The sequence below is a fragment of the Engystomops pustulosus genome, chromosome 6, assembly GCF_040894005.1.
Source record: "Engystomops pustulosus chromosome 6, aEngPut4.maternal, whole genome shotgun sequence".
Lineage (NCBI taxonomy): Eukaryota > Metazoa > Chordata > Amphibia > Anura > Leptodactylidae > Engystomops > Engystomops pustulosus.
In genome coordinates this window covers 29,248,668-29,266,645 of record NC_092416.1, presented here as the reverse complement: position 1 = coordinate 29,266,645, position 17,978 = coordinate 29,248,668, and the positions used below count along the sequence as shown (strand labels likewise).

At 48.8% G+C, this 17,978-nt stretch overlaps 1 protein-coding gene across 4 annotated transcripts; it reads left to right on the top strand.

Moving 5' to 3' along the window:
• The first annotated feature begins 2,827 nt into the window (after window positions 1–2,827).
• PLEKHM2 (pleckstrin homology and RUN domain containing M2) lies at window positions 2,828–17,364 on the top strand. Of its 4 annotated transcripts, none has more exons than XM_072155316.1 (20): window positions 2,828–2,976; window positions 7,397–7,503; window positions 7,579–7,688; window positions 7,760–7,859; window positions 8,058–8,145; window positions 9,083–9,269; window positions 9,405–9,464; window positions 11,075–11,318; window positions 11,509–12,189; window positions 12,883–12,952; window positions 13,034–13,124; window positions 13,203–13,267; window positions 13,345–13,433; window positions 13,526–13,658; window positions 13,775–13,965; window positions 14,045–14,110; window positions 14,191–14,350; window positions 14,507–14,686; window positions 15,271–15,387; window positions 15,501–17,364. In XM_072155316.1, exons 1-20 carry the CDS (start codon window positions 2,917–2,919, stop codon window positions 15,633–15,635), a joined length of 2,934 nt encoding a protein of 977 aa, XP_072011417.1. In that variant the 5' UTR covers window positions 2,828–2,916; the 3' UTR covers window positions 15,636–17,364. The 4 variants fall into 4 exon arrangements, with proteins under 4 accessions (XP_072011417.1, XP_072011415.1, XP_072011418.1 ...); XM_072155314.1 differs by having other exon boundaries at window positions 10,937–11,318; XM_072155317.1 differs by lacking the exon at window positions 9,405–9,464.
• Window positions 17,365–17,978: the final 614 nt, after the last annotated feature.

Here is a 17,978-nt window from a genome sequence, read left to right as displayed (position 1 = left end):
ATGCCTGTGATGGGGGTCACTGCCCCCCTGTGGAGAGTCTGTGCAGTACACCTCACCATACAGGAAGATCTGATGTCTGTGATGGGAGTTACTGCCCCCCTGTGGAGAGTCTGTGCAGTGCACCTCACCATACAGGAAGATCTGATGTCTGTGATGGGAGTTACTGCCCCCCTGTGGACAGTCTGTGCAGTACACCTCACCATACAGGAAGATCTGATACCTGTGATGGAGGTTACTGCCCCCCTGTGGACAGTCTGTGCAGTACACCTCTCCATACAGGAAGATCTGATGCCTGTGATGGAGGTTACTGCCCCCCTGTGGAGAGTCTGTGCAGTGCACCTCACCATACAGGAAGATCTGGTGCCTGTGATGGGGGTTACTGCCCCCTGTGGAGAGTCTGTGCAGTACACCTCACCATACAGGAAGATCTGATGTCTGTGATGGGAGTTACTGCCCCCCTGTGGAGAGTCTGTGCAGTACACCTCACCATACAGGAAGATCTGATGCCTGTGATGGAGGTTACTGCCCCCCTATGGAGAGTCTGTGCAGTGCACCTCACCATACCGGAAGATCTGATGCCTGTGATGGGGGTTACTGCCCCCCTGTGGAGAGTTTGTGCAGTGCACCTCACCATACAGGAAGATCTGATGCTTATGATGGAGGTTACTGCCTCCCTGTGGAGAGTCTGTGCAGTGCACCTCACCATACAGGAAGATCTGATGCCTGTGATGGAGGTTACTGCCCTCCTGTGGAGAGTCTGTGCAGTGCACCTCACCATACAGGAAGATCTGATGCCTGTGATGGGGGTTACTGCCCTCCTGTGGACAGTCTGTGCAGTACACCTCACCATACAGGAAGATCTGATGCCTGTGATGGGGGTTACTGCCCTCCTGTGGAGAGTCTGTGCAGTACACCTCGCCATACAGGAAGATCTGATGCCTGTGATGGAGGTTACTGCCCTCCTGTGGAGAGTCTGTGCAGTACACCTCACCATACAGGAAGATCTGATGCCTGTGATGGGGGTTACTGCCCTCCTGTGGAGAGTCTGTGCAGTACACCTCGCCATACAGGAAGATCTGATGCCTGTGATGGAGGTTACTGCCCTCCTGTGGACAGTCTGTGCAGTACACCTCACCATACAGGAAGATCTGATGCCTGTGATGGGGGTTACTGCCCCCCTGTGGAGAGTCTGTGCAGTACACCTCACCATACAGGAAGATCTGATACCTGTGATGGGGGTTACTGCCCCCCTGTGGAGAGTCTGTGCAGTACACCTCACCATACAGGAAGATCTGATACCTGTGATGGGGGTTACTGCCCCCCTGTGGATAGTCTGTGCAGTGCACCTCACCATACAGGAAGATCTGATGCCTGTGATGGGGATTACTGCCCCCCTGTGGAGAGTCTGTGCAGTACACCTCATCATACAGGAAGATCTGATACCTGTGATGGGGGTTACTGCCCCCCTGTGGAGAGTCTGTGCAGTGCACCTCACCATACAGGAAGATCTGATACCTGTGATGGGAGTTACTGCCCCCAGTGGAGAGTCTGTGCAGTGCACCTCACCATACAGGAAGATCTGATACCTGTGATGGGGGTTACTGCCCCCCTGTGGAGAGTCTGTGCAGTGCACCTCACCATACAGGAAGATCTGATGCCTGTGATTGGGGTTACTGCCTCCCTGTGGAGAGTCTGTGCAGTGCACCTCACCATACAGGAAGATCTGATACCTGTGATGGGGGTTACTGCCTCCCTGTGGAGAGTCTGTGCAGTGCACCTCACTATACAGGAAGATCTGATACCTGTGATGGAGGTTACTGCCCCCTGTGGAGAGTCTGTGCAGTGCACCTCACTATACAGGAAGATCTGATGCCTGTGATGGGGGATACTGCCCCCCTGTGGAGAGTGTGTGCAGTGCACCTCACCATACAGGAAGATCTGATGCCTGTGATGGGGGATACTGCCCCCCTGTGGAGAGTCTGTGCAGTACACCTCACCATACAGGAAGATCTGATGCATGTCATGGGGGATACTGCCCCCCTGTGGAGAGTCTGTGCAGTACACCTCACCATACAGGAAGATCTGATGCCTGTGATGGAGGTTACTGCCTCCCTGTGGAGAGTGTGTGCAGTGCACCTCACCATACAGGAAGATCTGATACCTGTGATGGGGGTTACTGCCCCCCTGTGGAGAGTCTGTGCAGTGCACCTCACCATACAGGAAGATCTGATGTCTGTGATGGGGGTTACTGCCTCCCTGTGGAGAGTCTGTGCAGTACACCTCACCATACAGGAAGATCTGATGTCTGTGATGGGAGTTACTGCCCCCCTGTGGAGAGTCTGTGCAGTACACCTCACCATACAGGAAGATCTGATGCCTGTGATGGGAGTTACTGCCTCCCTGTGGAGAGTGTGTGCAGTGCACCTCACCATACAGGAAGATCTGATACCTGTGATGGAGGTTACTGCCCCCTGTGGAGAGTCTGCGCAGTGCGGTGTCTGCCAGGCTCTGTACTTAATGTAGCAGAAGCTCCTGCAGCCATATTGCTAGCACAGATTGCAGCTCTGGTTGCTGGTGACACAAGTCAGTGATGATAGCTGTAATGTGATTGGTTTCTATGAACAGTAGTGATAACACTCACCCGTTGCATGCTGGGAGTTGTAGTCCTGCGCAATGCTAATGATCTCAGAACAGAACTAGCATCAGTCACGTGTTATGTATCAAAACAACTATGCGGCCCCGCCCCCCAGACTCGCCTGCCCAACCACCGCCTGAATAAAGCATTGTATTTTCTAAATTAGCATAATCCCACCCCCCGCAGCACGGTTTAGCTCCGCCCTGCCCGCGGTGACGTAGCCTCACTTCCTTCCAGTCACATGACAGCTCCGGAGGTCGGGAGCCGGTGTGTCAGGGCGGATGGATCCGCGGGAGGTGAAGGACCGGATCCTGGAGAACATCAACCTGTCTGTGAAGAAGGTGACGCCCCCCCCCCGTGTATCTGCATACTACACCTGTCATGTCCGCCCTGCTGGCTGCATGTGATACTGTGCAGTGCTCTGCTGTGTGTACTGACAGATAGGCTGGACCTTATATACACCGGGCGTCCTATAGGCAGGACATTATTCATTCCGGGCGTCCTATAGGCAGGACATTATATATACACCGGGCGTCCTATAGGCAGGACATTATATATACACCGGGCGTCCTATAGGCAGGACATTATATATACACCGGGCGTCCTACAGGCAGGACATTATATATACACCGGGCGTCCTATAGGCTGGACATTATATATACACCGGGCGTCCTACAGGCAGGACATTATATATACACCGGGCGTCCTACAGGCAGGACATTATATATACACCGGGCGTCCTACAGGCAGGACATTATATATACACCGGGCGTCCTACAGGCAGGACATTATATATACACCGGGCGTCCTATAGACTGGACCTTATATACACCGGGCGTCCTACAGGCAGGACATTATATATACACCGGGCGTCCTATAGACTGGACCTTATATACACCGGGCGTCCTACAGGCAGGACATTATATATACACCGGGCGTCCTATAGACTGGACCTTATATACACCGGGCGTCCTACAGGCAGGACATTATATATACACCGGGCGTCCTACAGGCAGGACATTATATATACACCGGGCGTCCTATAGGCAGGACATTATATATACACTGGGCGTCCTACAGGCAGGACATTATATATACACCGGGCGTCCTATAGACTGGACCTTATATACACCGGGCGTCCTACAGGCAGGACATTATATATACACCGGGCGTCCTATAGACTGGACCTTATATACACCGGGCGTCCTACAGGCAGGACATTATATATACACCGGGCGTCCTATAGACTGGACCTTATATATACACCGGGCATCCTATGGGCAGGACATTGTGTGTATATATATATATATCTATATATATATACATACATACATACACCGGGTGTCCTATAGACAGGACATTGTATATACACCGGGCGTCCTATAGGCTGGACATTATATATACACCGGGCGTCCTATAGGCTGGACATTATATATACACCGGGCGTCCTATAGGCTGGACATTATATATACACCGGGCGTCCTATAGGCTGGACATTATATATACACCGGGCGTCCTATAGGCTGGACATTATATATACACCGGGCGTCCTATAGGCTGGACATTATATATACACCGGGCGTCCTATAGGCGGGGCATTATATGTACACCGGGCGTCCTATAGGCTGGGCATTATATGTACACCGGGCGTCCTATAGGCTGGGCATTATATGTACACCGGGCGTCCTATAGGCTGGGCATTATATGTACACCGGGCGTCCTATAGGCTGGGCATTATATGTACACCGGGCGTCCTATAGGCTGGGCATTATATGTACACCGGGCGTCCTATAGGCTGGGCATTATATATATATATACACCGGGCGTCCTATAGGCTGGGCATTACATATATATATATATATACACAGGGCGTCCTATAGGCTGGGCATTATATATATATATACACCGGGCGTCCTATAGGCTGGGCATTACATATATATATATATACACAGGGCGTCCTATAGGCTGGGCATTATATATATATATACACTGGGCGTCCTACAGGCTGGACATTATATATACACAGGGTTTCATATAGACTGTGCATTATATATAAACATGGATGCACTGGATGCTCTATAATATTCTGATGCCGGCTCCTTTCTTAGTTTCTATTGTGTTTTTGTTGCCATCGCTATGGCGGGTCTACATTAGGACTGGATCACGTTGATGCTTTCTCAGTGGCGTCTGACCTGTTATTTTTTCTTGTTGGTTTAGTTGTGGGTGCGGGATCAAGACAGTCTGACCTGTTTTTTTTAAGGTTACTCCCCAACAGGTGGTGAGGAATCTGAGAGGCCTTGGGCAAGAATGGCGCCACGCAGCATCGCACCCCAGCCCTGCTGCCACTGCTGTCAGACATGGTGCACTGTGGGTAATGGGTGCCAGCTGTTAGCTCTTATGGTATCTGAGTAATGGCTGCCAGTTTTGCTTCACAGTGCGCTGTGGATGATGGCCGGCAACTGAGAGTTGTCACAATGAATCTTTCGAGTGCCAGCAATGAGCCATGGTTTCAGATGGGTAATGGGTCAAGCTTTGATTAATTGTTCACTGGGGATAATAGGTGATAGCTGTGTAGCTTGTTGGATAATGGGTGCCATCTGTGAGCCATGGCATAGCGGTGTAGGTAAAGGGTGCCATCTGTGAGCCATGGCATAGAGGTGTAGGTAAAGGGTGCCATCTGTGAGCCATGGCATAGAGGTGTAGGTAAAGGGTGCCATCTGTGTGCCATGGTGTAGGTAAAGGGTGCCATGGTGTAGCGGTGTAGGTAAAGGGTGCCATCTGTGAGCCATGGCGTAGCGGTGTAGGTAAAGGGTGCCATCTGTGAGCCATGGCGTAGCGGAGTAGGTAAAGGGTGCCATCTGTGAGCCATGGCGTAGCGGTGTAGGTAAAGGGTGCCATCTGTGAGCCATGGCGTAGCGGTTTAGGTAAAGGGTGCCATCTGTGAGCCATGGCGTAGCGGTGTAGGTAAAGGGTGCCATCTGTGAGCCATGGCGTAGCGGTGTAGGTAAAGGGTGCCATCTGTGAGCCATGGCGTAGCGGTGTAGGTAAAGGGTGCCATCTGTGAGCCATGGCGTAGCGGTGTAGGTAAAGGGTGCCATCTGTGAGCCATGGTGTAGCGGTGTAGGTAAAGGGTGCCATCTGTGAGCCATGGTGTAGCGGTGTAGGTAAAGGCTGCCATCTGTGTGCCACGGTGTAGCGGTGTAGGTAAAGGCTGCTATCTGTGTGCCATGGTGCAGCGGTGTAGGTAAAGGGTGCTATCTGTGTGCCATGGTGCAGCGGTGTAGGTAAAGGCTGCCATCTGTGTGCCATGGTGTAGCGGTGTAGGTAAAGGGTACCATCTGTGTGCTATGGTGCAGCGGTGTAGGTAAAGGGTGCCATCTGTGTGCCATGGTGTAGCAGTGTAGGTAAGGCTGTGAACCATTGTGCAATGTGGGTAATGGTTGCAGCTGTGAGCCTTGGTGTAGTGTTTGTAACAAGTGCCATCTGTCAGGCGTGAGCCAGTCTGCATAGTGGGTAATAGATGCCAGCAGGGAAACATTGCAGTATAGGTGCCAGCTGTGAGGACTGGTGCAATGGGGGTAATGGGTGCCAGCTGTGAGTTGTGGTACATGGTGTTTAGCGGGTGCCAGCTGTGAGCTGCAGTGGGTGGCCGCTATAAGCCTACAGTGTAGATGGCAGCAGATGCCCCTCCCTGTGTAGTATACTGTGGGCACTGACGTCACTGGGAATCTCCTGGGATCTGCTGCTTGTTTTCCTGGAGCGGAGTCTCAGACTCCAAGGCCAGATGTCTGAGCTTTGCCTCTTATGTTTGTTTTTGCCTCTGACCTGCTGTTTGCCCACTGATGGGCTCCTGGATAAGCCGGGCAGCAGACTTTGGGGCCCTCCTAAGTCAGGATGTGGCCTTTCTGTAAGAATAGACCTTGTGACCTGTAGTGACCCTGCCACTGCCTTGGTGCCAGCTGGAGAGAGTGGAGGAGCCAGAAATAACCGGGGCCTGATAGCCATTTGTACAGCAGGACCCCCTTGTATCTGTGGGGTGGAGTGTGTATTTTCCCACCTCTCCTGTAATGTGCCATCTCAACTAAACCTAGATTTATGTACCCGCTCTTCCACTGGCACTACCAGCCCCCCCCCATGTCTCAGTGCCCGGGGGCTGGCATGATAGCAGATGGCACGGGTTCCGCAAATGTTATGAGACCAGTTTATGTCTCCATGGACGTGAAGAATCCCGATCATCAGGAAATACAGTTACGGAGTCACGAGGAAGGCACCTGCAGTCTGTGTGTAAGCCGCCACGGCCTTCATTAGATGCTGAAATTTTGTTATCAATATCTATTGCTCCCTGTTATCAGCCATTTTGGGCTGCAGCTTTAAGTTGAAACCCGTTAAATGCATGGTTCTGATGGGTTTGGGCAAGTGTTAGTCTAACAGGTCGTGGTTCCTTTAAGTATCAGCTCTGGATCTCGTGACTGCGTGTGATGTGACATTGTGGCATCTGAAGTTCCCTTTTCCTAGTGTGAACATGTGCAATAAATTACTGTAATAACGGCTTATGGTAAGGCTCCAGAGCAAGGCGTAGACTCCTAACCTAGTGACATAAATTGTGTGTTTACCAGCCAGCAGCACAGAGTATTTCAGGAGCCTTTTTCTCTTCTTGTTGGAATTTGATGGAGATTTCTATAATGGGAGGAGCCGCACCTCAGCAGCACAGAGGATTTATGCAGGTTTTCTGTAGTAACGCGCCTTTGTTTTCCTTCTCAGTTGCAGAGTTACTTTGCCGCATGTGAGGATGAGACCCCCGCTATCCGCAACCATGACCGCGTCCTGCAGAGGTTGTGTGAGCACCTGGACCATGCTCTGCTCTACGGGTGAGTGGGAGTTAATGTGATGTGAGATCAAGGGTCAGAGCAGAGGTCATGACCGGGTCGTGTCTTCCTGTGCAGGCTGCAGGACATCTCCTCGGGGTACTGGGTGCTTGTCGTCCACTTCACCCGCAGAGAAGCTGTGAAGCAGATCGAGGATCAGCAAAATGTGGCCACGCTTCTGGGCCGCAGTGAGTATTGGTGGTCTCAAGTGACCAGCAGTGATTCGCTGCAGACATCTGACCTCTGCTGTCTCCTGCAGGTCGGGCCTGGCTGTACCTGGCACTCAATGAGAATTCCCTGGAGAGTTACCTGAGGCTATTCCAGGAGAACCAAAGCCTTCTACAGAAATACTATTACAAGTAAGTGTTGGGTGCAGAACCCTATACTTACATGTCACAGCTCCCCTTCCCATCTCCATATGTGCCGTGGTGCCACTGTGCACCCCCACTTTGCTCCATTCTTGCCGCAACACCCCCCCTTTTTCTCTGTGTATGCCGTGGCATCCCCCCCCCTTTCTCCTGTTCTTTTGCTATATAAAGTTCTGTGTTCTCTTCCAGGAACGCCTTGGTCTGCAGCCATGATCATCTCACCCTCTTCCTCACCCTCGTGTCAGGTCTGGAGTTCATTAGGTTTGAGCTGGAGCTGGTGAGTAGTGAACTAGTGAGATGTAAAAGTGTTAATGGTTTATCAGTTGGCAATATGCAAAGTAAATGTTAAAAAAGAGAAATCTAAATCGCATTAATATATGAGGTGACAACATTTTGTCTTCAAATGGCATAGATTCTTATAGGAACTCGGCAGGTAGGTTGTTCCAAACATCTTGGAGAACTAACCACATATAATCTGTGGATGTAGGCTTTCTATTCATGTAATCTCAGATTGGATGAGGTTGGGATTCGGGATCCATCTCATCACTTCCAGGACTCCATTGAACTTTTATACATTGATTGTAGTTCATAACAAAATTATCTGGATGTTTTGTTGCTGAACACATTATTAACACTTTGGACAATACTCGCACTATACATCGTGAGTACATCAGCAGAATAGTGAGTGCAGCTCTGGAGTATAATACAGGATGTAACTCAAGATCAGTACAGGATAAGTAATGTCATGTATGTACACAGTGACTGCACCAGCAGCAGAATAGTGAGTGCAGCTCTGGAGTATAAGGCAGGATGTAAGTCAGGATCAGTACAGGATAAGTAATGTCATGTATGTACACAGTGACTGCACCAGCAGCAGAATAGTGAGTGCAGCTCTGGAGTATAATTCAGGATCAGTACCGGATAAGTAATGTAGGTTGTAGAAGAAGCTTTTCTTTACCCTGTTGCTGCAGCCTTAGTGAGAAGGACATGTGAGGAGCTTTGTCATGTGGTTACTCTGTGGGTTCCTGCACTCTGTATAGCTTGGAGCTCTCATTTTGGAAGGCTGCACAGGGATTACTTTGTTTCTGCTAGTTAATCCTTAATGGGCAGTTTTACATTGTCTTCTTCTCTCTCTCATATATATTTATATATAATGTATATATGTGAACAGATGACCATGTTGTACAGTGTATACGCTTTCTTCTTGCCTACAGGATGCTCCTTACCTGGACCTGGCCCCTTACATGCCAGAGTACTACAAGCCCCAGTATCTTCTTGACTTTGAGGACCGTCTTCCCAGCAATGTTCGTGGTTCTGACAGTCTGTCTCTCAATTCCTTCAACTCAATCAACTCCACTAACTTGGAATGGGATGACAGCGCCATTGCTCCGTCCAGTGAAGGTAGGGGTGGTGCTCTGGTTCGGAGCTGTGACTTTAGGGGCGCTGGATTTCACACTTTAAGAACATGGAGCTGCTGTGATTCAGGGTCCGTCTGCACTGGTTTCTAATCCACTCTTTTGTCCCTGGTCTCTGTAGATTATGATTTTGGAGATGTTTACCCTGCGGTGCCGTCTGTCCCCAGCACAGACTGGGAAGGTGGGGACCAGCCGTATTCCTGCTTCCTAAACTGCTTCTTCCTCCTTGTATTCTGCGTTTACTGCTTATTCCTTCTTTTTCTTCTCCTCTTTTTGTTTTCTCTTTATCCCTTCCTCCTTGCTTTGCACTATCCCTTTCCTCCACTTCTCACATCTTGCCTCACTTCTCCCTTTCTGTCATTTGATTTCTCTTCTGGCATCTTGTGTCTTGCTGAAGTCCTCACTAATCTCCATGTCATGTCCTAACGCTGCTAGTTGTTGATACTAACGCACCCTGTTCACACCAGTTCCAAAATCCAATCCCAATGAAACCCCCTGTAAAGGGGCCTGGGGCATGGTGACTCAGAATCCACTGACAAAAGAGAGGAACTAAAAGTAATGAACTCATTTCCTGAAAATCGGAGATACAAGACTGTCCTCTGCATTGTGCTGCACTGTATAGACTCCGGCAGTATGTCACACAATCCTCTTCTAGTATTTGCTGGAAAGAAAATCAGCCGCATGTAGTCAGGTGGGAATGTGCAGAATCCAAACTGGGTGCAGGGATCTGGTGCACTGATCTCATATAGAAGCCACATGGATCAGAACAGGAGATGCTACAAAATTTGATGGCGCTGTATAAATAAAGATTATTATAGGAGACCGCTGTGTCCCGCATGGGTTCTATGTGACTCCTGTGCTGTATCCCTCCGTCTGCACTACTCCCTGGTGAATACTAGAGGAAGATTGTATTGTAAAAAGCACTTTCAGAGTCCATGTAGTGAAATGAGATACTTTTATATAGCCTCACAACCCTGCAGATGGCCAGCGGGGGTCGCTCTTGTCCTCTGTGTTGATGCTACTTTTGATTTGAGGTGTTTTTGTTACTAACCGACCAGCTCTGTGCTTTGCAGCTAACCTGATGGTCTATCTATATGTATAATGCCTGTATATGTGTGCACATCTGCATGTGTGTTCAATGGACGCTGATTCCCCCAAAGTTTAATGTCCTCCTGAATCATCACTCTGTGGAGTGATGTATCTCCCCTCTCCCTAGTGACATTTTTTTGGTTAATCTCTTTATCCCCTGACAGCTCCAGAGCTGGAGGTGAGATGCGAAGGCTGCCATGCTGAGGAGCTGGCACGTTGATGTGTTATCAGCTCTGGAGTTGTCAGGTTTGACGCTGAGAATATAGGCTTTGATGTGAGAGTATAAAGTATACAAACCCCTAATAACTAGGAACTTCCGTTATTCCAGCACTTGAAGAGGATACTGGATTATTGGGGTTTTCTCCAGCCTTGCTGTGCAGGCCTGGCTGATAACCGCAAATAATAGCATCTTTTAAATTGGAAGTCTTGCTGTATCTAAATGTCCAGGGTCTTTATTTGTTTGGAATCCCCATCGCCTCCTGGATTTATTTGGAATACCTAAGTGAGTGAATAACAATTCTTTATGATCTCCCCGCTCCCCTGTCACCTGCCTGTCCCATACAGATGGAGACCTCCATGACGGCAGCAGCTTCCCCTGCTCTGCTCCATTTGTGCTCAATGGCCTTAAAACGCAAGGGAAGCCTTCAGGGCACCGATACAACCCGTTCACACAAGATCTGTCACCTTCTGATGTCACCCCAGGGCCGGGCACAGCAGCTGAGACGCCGGACACCAGTGACCCCATCACACAAGACTCAGAGCTAGAAGTCACCTCCTCAGAAACCACCTTGTCTTCTAATCGACCCCCTCAGGCCAATCGCCAAGATGTGACCGATGGCCTCTCCACCTCTGATTCAACCCCCGTGCATGGAGCATCCCGGAAGATAGGCGACAGTGCCAACATCACTACGTACACGGAAAACGACTCTGAGCTGGAGGTAATAAGGTGAGTGATGAGGAGCAGGAACCCAGAATATCAGTCGTATTTGCCTGCACAGCGTTGTCCTCCTCGGACCACTATTAATTGCTGGTGACATCATAAGTCTCTCTTATTTTGCCAGTCATTAGGTTGATCGGCCTCAGTCGGGGTTACTCTCGCTTGTTTATTTGCTCACATTTTTTGTAATGTTTTTCAGAATAGTAAGAAAGAAAAGAGGAGGAAAGCGTAAGAAGGCTCGTTCAGAAGACGGCGGCCACCGACCCCTCCCCAGCACCTCAGAACCAGATGACCCGGAGAGTGAGCACAGCGCAAATGTCTGCAATGGCGGCACTGAAGAGAAATCTGGTGAACTGAACGAACCCGGCCTAAGATTACCCAAGATGCAGGACACATCCATGGAGCGAGTGGGACAACCTCTGAGCGAGGTCATTGAAAAGCTGAACGGACAACTGGACCCTGAGATTTGGGACTCTCATCCAGAAACCACAGATCATTCCTTTCGGACCTGCTCCCCGGGAGAGACCCCCGGTGGCATTGAGAGCCAAGACATTAACCAGGGATTGCAGGATCCCAGGGACTTCTACTACTTTACCCCAGAGAGTCCAAACGCTCTTACAGCAAGTGGTGGCGACCATGACCCTGCAAGCCAGAGCAAACCAGCACATGTTCCTAGTGGCCCTGAGAATGCTGGACAAAAAGAACAAGGAACACAAGGAGAAGCGCCGCTTAAAGAGCTAATGGAGCATTCAGGCACCAAGCCGAACCTTACAACAGACTCTGGTGGGAATAGTAGTCCAGTGCTGAGCATCGCCGAAGACTCCGGTGTAGAGGAAGGACAAGGGAGTCCTGCTGAAGCTCCTCATCCCTGCGAGTTCAGGTACAATGCTCATGGCTGCCCTTGAGTACAGTGACTATCAAGATGCACCTAGTGCTATAGAGGGGTATCCTCATATATAAAATACTGTTATCAGTATAAGTGGGTAATAGAAGAATGTACAGGGAGTCCAGATATTGGTATAGTTATGTATGTGGGTATAGAAGAAGCCCTTTTATCAGTAGGATAAGTATTTTCGGGGAGATTTGCTATAAGTTGGTCTTCTAGGACAGTGGTGGATAACCTATGGCACGGTCATAGCCCTCTCAGTGGGCACCTAGGCCATCACACCAGCATAGAGTTTTCAGTACCAGGATGTGCCGGGTTCAGTGCTGTTTTAAAGAGACGAGGCGGTGTAGACAGAGCTCGATTATCATTAGATCTCCTGCTCCGAGCTATGCGTTTCTATCTGTTCAAGGGACCAAGGAGGGAAGTTATGATGATCCAAATGTTTCCTCCTTTCTACTGTTTTGTTGTTGAAAAGCAAGAAGCAATAAGTTACTGCTTAAATTGCCATGCTGACACTTTGCAAAAAATAAGTGGGTTTTGGTTATAGTGCGGGCACTCACAGATTTTCCATCACTGTTCTAGGATATCCAGGGAGCTCAGCTATTGATATAGTGGAGGTGTAATCTTTTGGCTATAATATAAGAGAATTTTTCTCCTCTGTTGCTGACATTGATCTTGTCTCCTCAGGGTGGATAATAACCTTCTCCTGCTACTGATGATTAATGTCTTCAAAGAGAATGAGGAGCAGCTGTTTAAGGTAAGGGGTCCTCCCGGAGTGGCCTATGAGGGGATCCCAGCTTCTTGTTGTGTTACATTGTCTGTCCTTTCTCTTCTCTAGATGTTCCGGATGAGCACAGGACACATGGAGGGAGACCTGCAGCTGGTCTATGTGCTGCTGACTGACTGTTACATCTACCTGCTGAGGAAAGGTCAGACCCCTTTTGGCATCCTGTAAGGGTCCCCTTTGGGGTCCAGTCTGTGACTAACTTGCAGTTTGTCTTGCTCAGGGGCTGCTGATAAACCGTACATGGTAGAGGAAGCCGTATCATACAATGAGCTGGACTATGTCTCGGTGGGTGTCTGGCCATGTCCTGGTCTCTGCTTGTCATTGATCTTGCTCTCATGGCTTCTCTCCCTGATCTCTGACAGGTCGGGCTTGATCAGCAGGCTGTGACCCTCGTGTGTACAAATAGGCGGCGCCAGTTTCTGGTGGACACGTCGGACCAGTCACTGACTGAGTGAGTCTGGCAGCAGATGGCGGTCTGATAACCGCCGACCAATATCGCTTTTTACGATGGAGCATCTGATGACATGATGTCTTTCCCTTTAGAGTCTTTATCTCTGCGTTAAAGTCGGCCATGATAAATGGGTGTCGGGAACCGCCATACCCTGGTATCCTGACCGATGCCACCATGGAGAGACTTGCACTGGCAAAATTTGTGTCTCAGGAGTCCAGAATTGAGGTAAAATTCAGAAGCTACTTATGACCTTGTACTCGGCTGTAGGGGAGTGGGACTAGGTCACATCTGTCATGGCTGTGGAAAGAGTGAAAGTGCATTTATATATGGCTGCATTGTAGGCTTCAGAGGTGGTCATGCTTTACTATGGACTTGTGCACTGGGAAGATCCTTTTGATGAAGTCATAGGATTCTCTGAGCCAAACTGTTCATCTAGAGACCAGGCCGTGTCCAAGGAAGGGATCCTTCACTACAAGGCAAGCGTGTCCTACTTGGGCAGGGAGACCTGGAAGACGTGTTACGTGGTTCTCAGGTAAGAGGTCAGGATGTCACGAGGGTGACTTCTGCTGCTATGTATTCTCTCTGACTCGTCTGCAACTGCGTTCTTCTAGTAATGGAATCTTATACCAGTACCCAGAAAGGACGGACGTCATCCCCCTGCTGTCAGTCAATCTGGGGTAAGAGTCTGACATTGCAGTCTGATTATATTGTACTTGGTTCCTATATTTCTTACTAATTTGCCTGTGCTACCCTGCAGGGGGGAGCAGTGTGGAGGATGCAGGAGGGCCAACACCACAGACAGGGCCCATTCGTTTCAGATCATCCTCACTGATCAGCCTTCCCTGGAGCTGAGCGCTGCCAACGAAGAAGAAATGGCAGATTGGATGTTACATCTGTGCCAAGCTGTATCTAAAGGGGTGAGTCGCTGTGCCACGCATACCACATATAATACTATATGTTATCTCTTATTACCATTACACATAATCTATGTAAACTGCTGATATTGTGTTATACTCCAGAGCGGCACTTGCTATTCTGCTGGTTGGTTATGATGTATAACTGTGTCTCCACAGGTCATACCTCAAGGTGATGTCCCCTCCCCGTGTATTCCCTGCTGTCTAGTTCAGACAAAAGACAAAATCATCACATGCCACCAGGATTGTCAAACAAGCTTTTTCCGAGCCCTTGGCATTAATGATTTAATAGACCTTACGTGTGTGAGCACTGTGGATGGGAAGGAGTACTGTGTACTGGTAAGTATTTATACCTCTTACAAGTGACACACACAATAAATGTAACAAATGTGCTTCAATGCCTGTCCCCCCCCAAAAAAGCTCCACTGCTCCGCAATGGGCAGCGACCTCCGCACATGGCACACCTCATTACCTAGATCAGACAGTGATGTGCCATTCAGACACATGGCTCTACAGCAGGGTCCTTCTCTCACTCCCTTCTCCATAGAGTTTAATTTTGTCACAATTACACTAAAAAGTTGTAAAAAAAAAAAAAAGTTTTCTCAACGTCCCCCACAATCTCTGGAGAGACGACGTGATCCAGGATATGATAAAGCAACGCTTCCCCCCACTGCCATGGGGGATACATCAAGAAGCTTGCCCCGACCTGGCCAATTGTTTTGTAAAAATCAGCGAACATTAACCAGTGAATACTCTGTGATGTTCGCCTCGTGCCTGCCCACTCCGCCGGCGGCTCTGCCCCTCCACAACGACATGGCGTGGAGGTGGCTTAGTCGCTGGAATAAAATTGAGATTATATCAGTGCTTCTACGCCCAAAACCAGGCAGAGAAGCACTGATAAATCTGTGGTTTGTTTCCTACAGGATTTCAGCCAGGAGCGGAGTCAGTTCCTGCTTCCCTGGGTCCTGTATTTCAGTTGCAGACAGGAGCTCGAGAGGTTTCTCTCCACGCTGAGGGCATCTTGGAAATCTTTATACCAGGTGAGTGATTAAAGGAATCAATGGCTCCCTGTACTGTAATGACTGAACATCAGGAGGGTGATCTCTAGGTGCCCCTCAGGAGCCTGTTATGTCTGACTCTATCCTTGTTTTAGGTGGACCTTCCTCATAAGCTAATTTCTGAGTCTTGTGTGAAGAAGTGTGAAGACGCCTTGTCGTTGATCCATAGCACCTGGCAGCGCAGCGACAGCCTGTGCCGTGGACGCGCCTCCCGGGACCCTTGGTGCTGATAACTAGACCAGCGCCACCCAATGGTTGGCCCTGCATGACTATCAGTCCCGGTGGCTTCTTGGTCTGGATATCTCTGGGACTGTACTACTATACATGTATCTATGTATATATATAGGACAATGTGTATATATATGCTACAACCCGCTGCTTATCAATCCATAGGAAGTCCGCTCTGTGTCACAGGGCTCAGTGCAACCAGGTCATGGTGATCCTTACATTGCTGCTACTAACCTGCTGTATCCATATATACATATACCATATGTAACGCAGTATGATTTGTATCCGGGTGCACCATGTCTGCAGCAGGGGGTGAGTGCTGTTCCCGGGACTAGGCCATGTGCATGCTTGTGGTCACTATAGCGCTGACCGCCGGGACGCTGTTACGGTTATAAGATTTGGATGACTTTATTATTAACTGGGTGTATTGTGCCCTAACACGTTGCTGCTTTTAGATTTTAACAATTTTTACAAATGTCATCACTGTCATCGTAGGGCGAGAGGCGGCACAGTGCTCATCTACGACTAAGATAAGACTGGTGACTTCCATATTGTGCCTTCTATCTGTGTAGGACGAGGTGGTTTTAATGTTTTCTCTTGCTTCGGATTGTCCAGGTCTGTCCCATCATCTACTACTGATGGTTAGATGAGAGGCCCTGGAACTCACAATGGCTTGCAATGCTGAGGGGTTTGGTACAAGTTGGGAGATTTAATACACTTCAGGCCTTTTTAAGCTCACAAAGCATTGGACCAGACGCTCAGCTGTGAGAAGTCTGATTCCAGGATGGGTTTCCTGCATTGGGACGTAAACAGTGGATGTTTTTATTTACGTGGAGATCTTTGAGGACCTCTTGCAATGTCCATGCCTATAGAATAGGTTCCCTCCTATGGTACTGGTTGCGTATACATCCTAGTGTAGTCTCCCTGTCCCTAAGTCTGTGTACTACGTTACCTCCTATGGAAAATAGCATTGCTGTATAGGATGTAAAGTAGCGAGAGAGAGAAATATGCTGACACCCATCACAGCAGGGTCATGGTGGGTGTCCGCACAACTCTGGGGTCTTTAGATATGTTTCTATGGGAAACTACAGCTAGTAGATGCCTTTCCTCTGCGTTGCATGCATGGAGGCGCCATTCCTAACTTGCCGTTTCTTGTTTGCATGACTTTGGGGTCCTCTGCTGCACATTTATTTAACCCTTTGCACTGAATGATGGCAGCTTGGACAAGCAAGTATTTTTTTTTAATAATAATTTGGACACATGGTGTCGAGCTGTATGAGGGAAGGATCGTCCTTCTCTTTTATACACTCTGTCCACCTTGTGTCATTGTTTTTATTTCCCCTTTTGCACCTTTAAGGCGGGGGTCACACAGGTATCGCTGTTGGGGTTCAGCCCCAGCTGTGGCTTCCTGCCATATATAGTTACAGGTTTCTCTGGTGCCTTGCAATACATTGTATTTATTTGTCCTCCTGTGGATAATGCCGGACCTAGGATTTGTGGGAACTAGTGCTCCAAACCTCTGATGGAAGTAGGCCGAATAAGATTTTGGGGTAGAGGGGTCTTGGTACGATGTGTCATAGTCCTGACTTGCAGAGAAGATTAGGGGCGACTGCTTGGATCTGATCTGCTATAACCTGATTTTTTATTCTATCTGCTCCATGTATGTAAATAAACACTAATTGTTCACACTTTGTGGTGGCCACGTGTAAATAAACTAATCCGCCACTACTATTCACCGCCTCTCGTGTTTCTATAGTCGCCGCATGACAATGAGAACTGGAAAAGAGAAAAGGGGAGTACACCTTAAAGCACATGCAAGGACTGGGTGGGGAGGGAGAGGGTGGAAATGTCTGCATTTTATGCAATTCAGTTCTAGGTATCTCGTCTTCTCTTCCCTCTCTGAGGACCATTTGACATTTAGCAATAAAATTCCAAGGACAATTGAAAGGGGCTTCTCTCATTACACCCCAATGACCTCACACCAGTCGACATTCCTGATTCTCCCCCCCTGTCTAGTTGCTACAGTCAATTTGCTGGATTGGCAGTTCAAACGCCAATCTGGCAATATGTCCGGGTTGTGGGGCCAAACCTGAACCCAAACCCTTATGTCGGGTCCTCTCATTCTTAGTCACTAGGTAAAAAGGACAGAGACATGGTGTGCTAATATATAATTATATACATATATATAGAGAGAGATGGCTCAAGAGGGAGATATAGATAGATGAGATGAATATATTAGATAGAAGAAAGCAAGAAAATTGGAGCAGCACTTTGCGTAGGTAAATCACGACTGCAAGTCTTCAAAAGCAGCTGATCCAGGTGCATCAATAATATATAGTACCACC

What these genes read in the sequence shown, in the direction of transcription:
- PLEKHM2 (XM_072155314.1), top strand. Translation starts at nt 2,917, where the DNA reads ATGGATCCGCGGGAGGTGAAGGACCGGATCCTGGAGAACATCAACCTG. An exon ending in CATTGCTCCGTCCAGTGAAG is followed by an intron (nt 9,270 to 9,404) that starts GTAGGGGTGGTG and finishes TGGTCTCTGTAG; the next exon opens with ATTATGATTTTGGAGATGTT. An exon ending in ACGTGTTACGTGGTTCTCAG is followed by an intron (nt 13,966 to 14,044) that starts GTAAGAGGTCAG and finishes GCGTTCTTCTAG; the next exon opens with TAATGGAATCTTATACCAGT.